This window comes from Helianthus annuus, chromosome 14 (assembly GCF_002127325.2).
Source record: "Helianthus annuus cultivar XRQ/B chromosome 14, HanXRQr2.0-SUNRISE, whole genome shotgun sequence".
Classification (NCBI taxonomy): domain Eukaryota; kingdom Viridiplantae; phylum Streptophyta; class Magnoliopsida; order Asterales; family Asteraceae; genus Helianthus; species Helianthus annuus.
Genome location: NC_035446.2, coordinates 138,848,857 through 138,861,601, shown reverse-complemented (window position 1 = coordinate 138,861,601; position 12,745 = coordinate 138,848,857). Strand labels below are relative to the sequence as shown.

General features: G+C 35.3%; 1 protein-coding gene across 2 annotated transcripts; it reads right to left on the bottom strand.

The window, feature by feature from the left end:
* Positions 1-3,887: 3,887 nt before the first annotated feature.
* On the bottom strand, positions 3,888-7,027 carry LOC110903899. 2 transcript variants are annotated; one of them, XM_022149694.2, is made up of 3 exons: positions 6,563-7,027; positions 5,812-6,029; positions 3,888-5,735 (listed from the first exon to the last, which is right to left on the bottom strand). In XM_022149694.2, the coding sequence occupies exons 2-3, from the start codon at positions 6,025-6,027 to the stop codon at positions 4,101-4,103; spliced, it is 1,851 nt and encodes a 616-aa protein (XP_022005386.1). In that variant the 5' UTR covers positions 6,028-6,029; positions 6,563-7,027; the 3' UTR covers positions 3,888-4,100. The 2 variants fall into 2 exon arrangements, with proteins under 2 accessions (XP_022005386.1, XP_022005385.1); XM_022149693.2 differs by having other exon boundaries at positions 5,812-6,034; positions 6,563-6,974.
* Positions 7,028-12,745: the final 5,718 nt, after the last annotated feature.

The window sequence follows — 12,745 nt, the reverse complement described above, 5'->3', positions numbered from 1 at the left end:
GTAGGTGTGTTCTTAGTTACACTCCTTCTGCAACTAGCATGGGTGTTCTGTGTTACACTCTTTCTGCAGCTAGCAGGAGTGTTCTCTGTTAGTATAATTTAAAGTCAACAACCCTAATTGTAACCCCCTATATATACTTCTCATTCATGTCTGTAAACTTTTGAGCACCTAATAAAGAAGAGAACTAGTTATGGGAGTAGATGTAGGTCAGATTAGACCGAACCACTATAAATCTTGTGTTCTTGTTCTTGTGATTTAGAATGTGTGAGTGCGTGTACTTGGTGCAGATTGTTCTTGTATTTGTGTGAATCGTATTTCTGGTTCTAACATACCACATCTTCCAACAATGACATTTGTCCGACTTTTTTGGTGGAAAAAACTTATTTCACACGTTTCTCCTGTGGACTTTTTTGTTCATATAGCATTGACCGACACAAGATATTTGAAAAAAAAAATAAAATAAAAAAATAACCTCGTAAGTAAAAATAAAAAACCGCATAATCGTTGGTAGTTAAAGATGGTGACATATGAACAAGCTAGGGATGAGCATATGCCACCGAATACCGATCCTATACCGATCCCGTACCGATCCCGTACCGATCCCGTACCGATCCCGATCCCGATCGGTATCCCGATCGGTATCCACTTTTTGGCGTTTTCGGTATCGGTACGGTACGGTATCGGTATTATACCGATACCGACCCTCAAAATACGGTATAATACCGATACCGTACCGTACCGATACCTAACCGACATGTTTCGGTATCGGTATCGGTACCTAGTTTGGGTGAAATTCGGGATCGGTATTAGGCGGTATCGGTATCGGTTCGGTATCGGATACCGATATGCTCATCCCTAGAACAAGCTAACTGTCTTTCCATTTATATCAAACTCACAAAACAAAATGTTATCTTGCCAAAATGTCCCAACTTTGTTGATGGCAACTTTATCCAAATTGGCCCCTTTTATTTGGTTAGTTTATTAAGTAGTTCACCATCCACTTAATTTCTAACAATTTTCTCACTCATTAACTAGGTTAAACATTCCTAGTTAAATTAGTGGGTTCGGGGAATTCATGACTAAGTTTATTTTAAGTCCCGTTAACTCGGGCTTCTATAAACTTTATTTTCTCAAAAGCTTTCTTTTCCCTTTTTATAAAATATTAGGTTTAATTATATAAATCCTAATATTTTCCGGGTTAATTTTACCACTAACAGTACTTTACCCGTCTTTTATTATTAATGTGGTTTGATTACTAAACCCGTTTTCGGGGTGTTACAGTTTTTTTTCTTTGAGTTTTTTTAATTTTGCTGTTTTTTAAGAAGTGTAAAATTAACGACACGATTCACTCCCGCAAGTGTTCATTTCCCTTTATATAATTTTGTAATTGAAGCATTGGTGTGACTATTACAACTCGCTTATCGCATAACGCAAGAAATAAAAGCATAAACACAATTATAACATTCACATGCGAATTGACTACAATGAATTTAGTCAAACAAGTGAATCATAATTTCAAATCAACAAGATAAATATAAGTCCATGTCTTATGGGGTTCATTGGGGGCGTGAGAGGTGTTCACATCAGTTTACGACGGGGCACGAAAGGGGCTTTGCCTCGAGTGGGTTTGCAGCTAACCATAGGCGTGAGACATTCTTTATTTATTTTTTAAATATTAAATAATATAACAACTCTACCTAATATCACATTTCACATAAAGTTTCATAAGGTATGAAGGGTGAAAAAAGTGCGCTCTCATACAACCTTTCACCTCATCTAGGTGTCAAAACAGCCAAATGGCAGCTCCCTTGTAGCCAACACCACCCGTGTTTGTCTGTAGGGATGAGTGTGGTACCGGTACCGTACCGAAATTCACCAAAACTGGGTACCGGTACCGAAATATTCGTTACGATACCGGTATTTGAAGGTAAAATTCGGTATTTTCCCGGTACCGTACCGAAAGTACCGATACCAAAAATGCCAAAAAGTGGGTACCAGTACCGAAAAAATTCGGTATCGGTACACAGTACCAAAAAAATTCGGCACCTGTAACCAGTACCAAATTCTCATCTCTATTTCTCTGTCTCGATCTCCCAGAAAACTCTCGTAAGCGAACCCCCAAAAGCCCAACGATCACTTTTAATTAAGCCCAATTCTGGAATCCAGCTGAATTAGTTTGCAGCCCACGTGTTAAAGGCCCTACAAGAGAGTTCTGATTTTGTGAAATTGACACCACTAAATAATACAGCTTGAAGCAAATTAGTACATTTATAAACTTTAAATTTATCGTTAAAAAAAGTAGGGATGAGACATTTTTTTCAATATACTTGCACTGTACTCATACCTATATTCATATCCGTATCGCTACTGATTTTAGGTATTCGATACATGTATCGGTATCCAGTTTTATTGATTTCGTTATTTGGTAATTTTGGTATTGGTAAATGTACGGGTAAAATATGGTATGGTAGCGGTACCAAATTTTATATAATTTTTCGAGAGTTTTTTTTAAATGCATATCTTTTTTTTTTTCAGAATATATAGAATTTCAAGAGGTTTAATCAATTTTACATATTTAGTACCTGTATCATATTTGTACTCGTAACAATTTTACCTATTTGGTAGTAGTCGTAATGATTTTACCTATTTGGTATATATATGAGTGCTCAAAAACAAACAAATACTTACGTGGTTAGAAATGTTTGTTTTTTTTTTTTTAAACGGCCGACAAAATTATTATTAATTGTAGCAAGAAGTTACCCACCAAACTTACATATGTTTGAACACCAAAAAATTACATAACAAACTACATACACATATTACTAACCACCGACATCAAACCGACACCACTTCTCCCATGTTAAGGCCGCCAACTTCGATCGATTCTTTACCCATAGGAATGCCATAGCTTTAATTTCATCCACTATCCTTGTAATATTCGGGACCACCTGTCTGTGAACCGACTCGTTTCTCATCTTCCAAAGGCTTGTTGAAGGTAGAAGCCATTAAAGTAATGTTGAAGGTCTTTTGGATTGAATTGTCAGTCATTACTCGTTGTTAATGACTTGATCAAATACTTACGTGGTTAGAAAATGTATATTGATCTATCAGAGCATTACAAACCAACGATTTAAATTCCAATCCAAAGACCTCTTACACTACTTTAGAGACTTCCATGCCCGATATGGTTTTGTTATTCTCTCTAACAAGCCTCCCATGTGTGTGTAAGATTGTCAACCTGATTACGCCTTTCTAGTAAATGAATGCATATGTAATTACCAAAACACATATGTGATCATATGTTCTACTCACTTCTATATGTGAGTGAGCTAACGCAACGCAGATCGTTAGTATTTTTCACTTAACCACCATCAAGAGACGAAGACTTTTGGTAATACACGAGTGCAGGTCATGTATAAGATAACATTAACGAAATATAGTTTGATACGTGCACAAAAGGTTTATATGCAACTAGATGTATGTCATGCCTATACATGTGAATATTGTTTAACATGACTATAACACCATAAATATTTAAATATTTGATATTATTAAACAAAAAATAACAGATATATTAGTATTGGACAAAATCCTTTATGTTTGGTTATATAAAGTTAAGAGTTCGGTCTCTATGATGTTGCATAAGATATCTTTTCCATTTTTAACTTTTTTTGATTCAAGGATACCACATCTTCCAACAATGACATTGGTCCGACTTTTTTGGTGGAAAAAACTTATTTCACACGTTTCTCCTGCCGACTTTTTTGTTCATATAGCATTGACCGACACAAGATATTTGAAAAAAAAATAAAATAAAAAAATAACCTCGTAACTAAAAATAAAAAAAAAACCGCATAATCGTTGGTAGTTAAAGATGGTGACACATATGAACAAGCAAACTGTCTTTCCATTTATATCAAACTCACAAAACAAAACGTTGTTTATCTTGCCAAAATGTCCCAACTTTGTTGATGGCAAGTTTAATCACTTGTACAGGAGACAATATTTAACAAGTCTACTGTATAATTATGTACAACAATGGTCTCCAAAACACCAACTCTATCTGTTTACGGCGGCAGCAGCGGTGGTAGTAATTCGAATCAACACTTCAAAGCTAGAGAATGGTGATTACTACCATTTTGACATCTCTGCCTGGGCAAACGCCTCGTCCTTTTTCCCCAACCGCTAAGACATTTCTCGTCCAACGCTACCTCTAAACGAACACTCTTTTCAACAGCTACCGCAGCTGGTGGTGGCGGTGGTGGTGGCGTAGATGGCGGGCTGGGAGCCATCAAGCGCCGCCTGCCTCTGCCATTCTTACCACCGGTTTTTCTCTTTGACTGCCAAGAAACTCCAATACCATTAAACGCCTCTTCGAATATCTGAAGATCTTCAGTCACTTCTCGCCGCGATAATGAAACAATTCCTGGTAATACGTCCCGCTGAAAATCTTTTCTCGGTCTACCCCTCTTCCCTTGTCCCTTTCTAGTCGCTCGTTTTTTCAACAAACCGTCGTCTTCTTCGTTTTCCGCTACAGTCACCGCCTCATAGCACTTGTACTCTTCCTTGGTTTCTTGCAGCTTTAGTGTCATGTACTCGAAGTAATCCATACCTTCGGGAATACAATCTTCGTCTTTATTCGCGTTTACTGAATCTTTGAAACCGTCACCAGATGCAATTGCCTCTGCCAGCCACCACAGCAAAGTGTCGGCTGGTGGCACCTCGGATGATGAAATGGAGATGATAGCTTCAGCTGCAGATTTAACAAGTTCATCATCTGGTTCGGTTTCAAGGGCTGCAGGGGTCTCCAGGTCGATCTCCATTGAAGCGATTTTGACAACGGCTTCAGGGATGTTTGGTGTTGATGAAGGATCTTCTTGTTCGTCAAAAGACAAATTTAAATCAAAGTCTTGCCTTGATTCCAAAATGCTTTTATTTTTGTCGTTTTCAGCATTTTTATCATGAGAAACGTTGGCTGAATCTTGAACGTTAACAATCGGGACCCCTAGAATTTTTGTAATTCCGTGGACATGATCGGTTTGAAGTTTCTCGGCTTTCTTGAAAAACTGCTGAGAATGTTGCTGCAAAGAATCCAAATTCATCTGATAAACTGTTGTTTCTTTCCCTTTGGTCTTCATAAGCCAATGAGGCAGCTGTTTCTCAAGGTTTTCATGGTTCTTTTTTCCATACAAAACTTCATGTTTTCCACAGGGTTCAATCCAATGGCTATGGTTGACGGATGACGTGTATTGATCCCATGAAGAAGACTGTGAAGACCCAAAAGATGGCTTGTTGCCGCTTTCTGAAAGTTCAACACCAAATATCGTTCTGTTCCTCGATAAATGCTCATGGGCTTTCTTTGGCTCAGCTTGCGAGTACCAAAACTTTGAATTTCTAGATAAATCTTGCTTTTGTAGTTTATCAGTAACACAATAATCACTGTTAACAGATGGTGCAAAAGATGCTTCTTCCATATGTATCGGTTCGTTAAGATCAGCCAAATTATAGGCTCGTTTTTTGCTTAAATTTTGAACAACTTTTGCCGCTTGATTTTCTTCATTACTCTCATCCACATCAGCAGGAAGTTCTAAATCAATCACTCTTCTCTGAGTATGACTTAAAAAATGACTCGAATTTGCTGCTCCTACAGGTACCGTAAATTTGTAACGCTCGTTCATCGTGAATTCGTTCATCAAATCCTTTTGTCTTTTATACAGTCGATGAAGTTCTTGAAGCTGAAAAAGCGGCTACATCAGTAAAACAGAAACTTTAACAAAACTATATTTTTTTAGAATCATATTTCTCATAGACCTGATGCCTGAAGATTGACTCTTGCTTCAAAATAGTTAGCCTCATTTGTTCTTTTGGATACCCCGGGTGTCTGTCCATCGTTTGGCTCATCAAAAACGAGTTGTAACCCGAATTTCTCTCATCATGATACGCGTCCCACATACCATTACACGGACCATTGTTTAGATCCATCACCGAGCCTAAAAAATGCATCTTAGTTTGTACTTTGGTAGCCATTCCTGCACTAAAACAAACCAACACAACACATGGATAATCAATAACCACTTCATATCAATATTATCAAACTACAGTGAACAATAGACTATGTCAACATACTTCAAGGGTAACTAACCAACCATATGCTTCCAATTTTGCAAGAAGAGTACTCTTAAAGATAACAAATAATACTTGTTTGGAAAGGAATCCAAGTATCCCACCAATGAAAATAAAACATGAGTACATAAATATCCTACCAAACAATCATAAAATCATATATATATATATAGATAGATAGATACAATCTCTCAATTATAGAACATACTAAAGTAGCTTTTGAGTTTCACCACCAAACAATTCTCACAAAAGAGCACTAAAAACAAGGATATAAATCATTAACCTAAATTCAATTATCAAAATCAATATAAATCCTCATAACAAGCATTTTAAACTAACTGAAAATAACGCAGTAACAAATTACAATTACCTCAGTCAAATATACACAAAAATCTAGAACAAATCAAGGTAATAAACGGTTAATTTAATATAAATCTACCTCATGCCGATAAGTCTCCGTTAACACGCCGAAGTCGTCTTCAAATTACGAATTACAAAAATCGGAGAATTAATTTACGAAAAAAGAAAATAGAAAAAAAAGGGGGGAAATCTTCGATCTGCTGAGCCACTTTTCTCTGAACAACAGATACGAGGAAGAGAGTGATTGGAGATAAGATAGATAGATAGATAGATCTCTCTTTCTCTCTCCTCGCTTTCTCTCTCTAGAAATGGAAGTGACTCACAGGATTGTCAACTTGTGGTCTCTGAGCAAACAAACATATTGGGTTGATTCCACCATTAATTTGTTTGCCAGCAAATCTGCTGCATAAAGAATTTATAAATGTGTTGTTTCTGGTTTGGTTTTCAGCTAAAGTTTTAGAAGATATAGAGAGAGAAATACATACATATTCTATATATGTATATATCACCTATCAATTCACATTTCTAGATTCTTTCCACCTTCCGTCCTTTTTGGCCTTTTGGCTTCATATAATTTATTATTAGTTGTTATTATTCCGCAACTAAAAAAAACAAAATAATATATGGTTAAAACGATATTTAAATGTGCAAGATCCAATGGTGGTGTTTAAACTATATTTATGACTAAATAAATCATTAGAGGATTATTGAACGATATTTATTAGGGTAGATGTTGATAATCTCCTACCTTTAAATATTTTACAAAATTGCCGTTCAAAAAAAAATATATATATATATTTTACAAAATCTTTGTTAAAATTTTCCAACTATATTTCTTAACAGGATGATTTATTTAACTTGATAAAAAAAATCAATTTTTACTAAGGTGGTTGCGCAAGCTCTTCTGTCTGCGTGCGCAGACATTGTCACCTACATATTTTTTGTTTTTTCGAAGACGATTCATTAAAAAAACGTCTTCACGAGCTCTTCTTAGTGCAGACATGGCCCAACCACTTTTAAAATCTTCTAAGATCTGCAAGGGTTAAACAACACCACCATCGTCCTCCACCACCCACCGTCCACGTCCACTATCCACGTCCACCACCACCCACCACCATCGTCCGTACACCACCACTAATTTATGTTAGAAGTCTACATACATTAAAAAACAAAAAGCCTTGTAGACTGTAGAGGTTTAGTCCACCTATTCTTCTACATATGTCTTCAGATGTGGTTCGCATACTATAAACATTTTACCTCTTAAAAACAAATTACACCTAAATCTTTCAAAATTTTGTGAACAATATTTTTAGTTATCTTAGTGATTTCAAGTTTAATTTGAGCGATCGTGGGACACTGGAACTAGCCCAGATGGTAAAGGTGTAAGCCTTATAAACGTGAGGTCATATATTCAGACATGAAATAGACTATAATTAATTTTGTGTAATTTAGAAGTGAGTATGGTATGATGACATTTTAAGATAAAACAAGAAAAAATTTAACTTGAAATGTGTAAATTGTAAAGCATTATGATTATTGTGTACATCACCTATATAACGTAAACCACACACACTACAAGTGCTACGATATGCCTAGTTTATATAACATTTTGGTGATAGATATTGCTAAAATTAGAAGTTTTCATATTTAGGCGTATTATGGTTTCACATTTTTTTACCATCACATCATAAAGTGTTTGTCATATCACTGTCATATAGGGTTGAGTTCTCACTTACTTTTCTTTTCATCTTATGTGTAATAGTTACATAAGTTTTCACCATCGACCAGTGGCGGACTCACCTTATAGGGTGGGTGGGCGGGCGCACCCCTTGAAAAAAAAAATTAGTGGTATTTTTCGCGAAAAATCCCGACCGCACCCCTTGGAAATTTTCGTCCGCACCCATTGAAAAAATCCGACCGCACCCCTTGGATATTTTCGTCCGCAACCCTTAGAAAAAAATGTTAGGAATTTATATAAAAAAATTGTGAACATGGATTGTAACCCGATCAAATTATGTAAACAAGTTAGCCCACTAACCTCTTTAATAAAACTTAAATTCAATCCATCAACCCCAATAACTTAAAACCCATTCAAGCCCAACCCAACTACTAGTTTTGTTAAACAAAATCAGTCCACATAATTAAAAAAAAAACCCAAATCGCTGCCACTTGCCAGCGACTCCCGCCCTCCCTCTGCCTCACCAGCATAATTCCGGCCGGAGACTACAAAATTCCGGCTGCAAACTGGTTAATTCAGGCCGTCCCTGACAGGTACAAGTTTTGTTTTGTTTTTTTATTTTTTTATTTTGATGTTATGCGATTTTGTTCAAGAGTCATGAGATAATAGGATTTTAGGATCGGTTAAAAAAGTTTAAAGTTTTATGTGTTTTGAGGTTATTTAGCGTTATTCTAGTCTTTCTAGTATGAGTTTGTTGTTTCTTAATTTCTTATTGATTATATGATTCTAGAATAGGGTTTGAAAAGATGAAATTCAAAAATTGAACTTAAATAGGTAATTCGATTTGTTTTGATGTTTTATTGGGTTTTTTCAATAGAAACAGATATATATATTTGTTAAAAAGGTTTAAAATTTTATATGTATTTTTGAGTTGTTCTAGTCTTTAGTTGGGTGGTTTTGTTGATTATATGATTTTTGAGTTGTTCTATTCTAATCTTTAACTGTTTGAAAATTGAAATGGACTCGACCCGATCTGATTCGACCCGCTATGAAACTTTGTTTGTTTGTGTTTACTTGTTTTACATGACCCGACCCGATCTGACCCACTATGAACCGATTTTTTTTATATAGCTAGGGGTCTAAAATCTTTAAAAAAATTCCGCACCCCCGGGAAAAAAATCCTGAGTCCGCTACTGCCATCGACAAACCATTAAAATAATATCCATATCTAATATATTTAAAAAGAAAATAAAAGAAGGATGGATTTAATTGGTTGATAGTTAAGAGCCTACCACAATCTTCTCCTACACTGGCGTGAAGGGCCTAACACCCTCCATTAACGCCTCTAGTCACACCCTCTCCATTAACGCCTCTTGTTTTCTACTTAAACTAATTGTGTGTTGAATGTCCCTGAACTAGTTACTAGTTGTGTCAAAATTAAGGATTGTTTCAAAATATATAAGAAAATAAAAGTCTTTACCTTTAATAAAGTAGAAAATTATTGAAGTTGAATAATAAGATTAGAATATTTGGTTAGCATGCAACGTGTCAAGATATGTATTTCTATTTTCAGTCAATACAATGTCGTCGTTACTTTAAATTAAATAGAGAATTGTTGAACTTAAATAAGCAAATGGAAACATTTGGTTAGCATACAGCATATCAAGATATGCATTTCTATTATCTATTTTTCAATCATACGATATCTGCCTGCCTTATATAGGCTAGACAGGGGATGTGTGGTATTCTTTTTAACATGATTCAAAATTCAAAATAAGTGCATTACATATCTCATAACTTAAAAAGTAAGATGCACTCAACAATGCGATAATAATTGTAAGGGTGGTGGGTGTCGTTTCTAACCTTCCTAACACTTTCTTTCGTATCAGCGTCACATCACCTTTCCCTCAACCATCCCTAACATCTCTCAATTGTCTGTTTTCACATCCCTTTTATCCCTCAACTTTGCAAGTTGTACAATTAGTTGAAACTTGAACGGATTGAACATAAGTAATGGATATATGTGGTTCCCTCTCGCAAATTTTTGCCGATGATAGCTAGCGGCATGGCACACATTCTACTAGGTTGGGGGGCGGTGTTCCCTAGTGGCTCCAATTTCTAACTCAGCCATCTTTAGGAGATACCAAGTCTACACCATGCAATTTAATGACATCCAACCAGGTTTTATCACAATAGGCCTTCGTGCGGTGGCTTTTCCCTAAAACTGGAGATTGTGGGTTTCGGCTACCCAGCGTCGTCTGTGATTATAAACGTATAGGGTTGTCTTTTTTCAATCAGTTACCCGGGGTAATAAGACTTTAAGTCGTTGTTCGTTAAAAAAAGAGATGTTAAAATATCTTTGCCAAAATTAAGGTGAATTGTTATTTGACTACATTTTTAAATTCGTTGAAATTGGAATAAGAATTCAATGAATAGCATACTTGGTTTCATAATGAAAACGAAATTGTAATTGAAATTAAGTCACTCAGACTCTTTAATGTAAAGAAATTTTTTAAATTTATCCCCAATTCAGGATTTCAGGTAAAAAAAAAAAAAAAACGTGTGACTTCCACTACGCTCCCGTCACAACCGCCACATTCCATCTTTATAATAAACTAGATTGTTTTCATAAGTCGTGCGTTGCGGCGGCGACGCGTTAGTTGTTGAGAGTAGGGGCCACGTTATGTGATGCATTAATCATATAAAAATATGTATTTCGACACATCTGATCTAACTTAGTGTAACCTATATAAGCATTGTGGTTACAAAAGAAACGGAATCGAACTCGGGTTGGTTTGTTTAGTAAGGGTTCCATCTAACCACTACACCACTCTTACCTTTGCATCAAGACTTAGCGGTGTCAAAATGTACAGCTACTCGAATTTATACCGTCGAATGAAAACATGTTATATATGAGCCGACTCGTTTCCGAACACAGTTTACGTCAAAACATAAACCAACCATAAACATACACAAAAATAAGCATAAAAATATATTAAATTTGACCAAACTTGTTTCCGAAGAAAAATTAATGTCGAAACGTGAATTTTTATCGTTTACATTGAAACATGAATTTATACCGACACGTACGTCAAAACGTAGACCAACTGGAAATGTATATAAAAATAAGCAAAAGAGCGCATTATATTTGACCCGCATCGTTTCCGAAAAAAATAACGTCGAAACATGAATTTATACCGACATGTCCATATAAATAACCACGTGGAAATATAGTAATTTTTTTTAAGCTAAAGAATGAGAATATGGGGGGCAAATTTGAAAAGTTAGAACTCAAAGGGGTGAAAGAAACATTGTATAAAGCTTTTAGAAAGCATAGCGATTGTAAATGTCACTTTTGAAAATTTAGGGTTGTTTTCGTCGGTTGCGAAAAAATAGAATTGTTTTGGTCGGTAGCCTATGCCATACACCTTTCATTTTAAGATATAGTAAATTTAAAAACCAAATACATCTATTTCGCATCATAAATTTTTATTTCATTGATAGATTTCAGTTCTTTCAAAAATCAAGTTGTTTAAAAAATGTGAGTTTTAATTTTGTTTCTTAAAATTTTAATGTTTTTGGGTTGAAATTAGAAAAAGAAAAGTTATGAACCAAAGCCTTTTATGTTTGGTGATGTTTAAGATATTAAAATTTTGATCCAATAAACTAGCTTTGTCTTTCTTTAAATGGTATTTTGCCAATGAAAGGTTAAAGCCGTGTTCAAGTTGCAAGTTGAATTGACGTATACTATTTTTGGGTAAAGCACGTATAGTATATCTCGATACATTTTTTGTTATGAATTATGTAAATAATTTAATGCTATGTCATTATTCCTTTGTACTTTTGGCATTGTATGAAACCATTTAGAGGTGATTGGTCGGTTCGGTTGTGAGCTAAAACCAAACCTATAACTTTTCGATTTATAACCTGCGCGTTACGATGAACCCACGTCTATTTTTTCCTGTTTGACAGGTTCATCGTAACGCGCGGATCCTAGATCGACTTAGTTATTCTTTTCTGTGTTTTACGTTTCGATTTAGTTTCTTCGCTTTAACACGCCGCAACTTGAGTGTTGGTGGTCGCTGGCATTAGTGTGGCACTGGTGTTCGTCCCCGCCGCAACTCGGGGGGTGCTTAATACTAGTTATATCTATATATCATTACCACTATACAAACCATAATGCATACATTACAACAACCATTGCATCAATATGTTGCAAATTATATCTATATAGTTATATATATCTATATATCATTATTACTATACAAATCATAATGCATACATTACAACAACCATTGAATCAATATGTTCCAAATTATATCTATATGTCATTACCAATATACAAACCATGGGCTTGGTTATATAAGAAACCCTATCTTTTTAAGAAAACTATGGAAACCCATTGTGAACCATTGATTAGCTTACATCAAACTTGATCAAAGACCATGATTATTTTGGTATGAATAAAAATAAAAAGAAATAAAAATGACTGCCATTTTGTACCATCCAAGGGCATTTTCGGAAGTGAACATACACAATGGGAAACGGAAACCCATTGTGAACCATTGATTATTTCTCTTACAC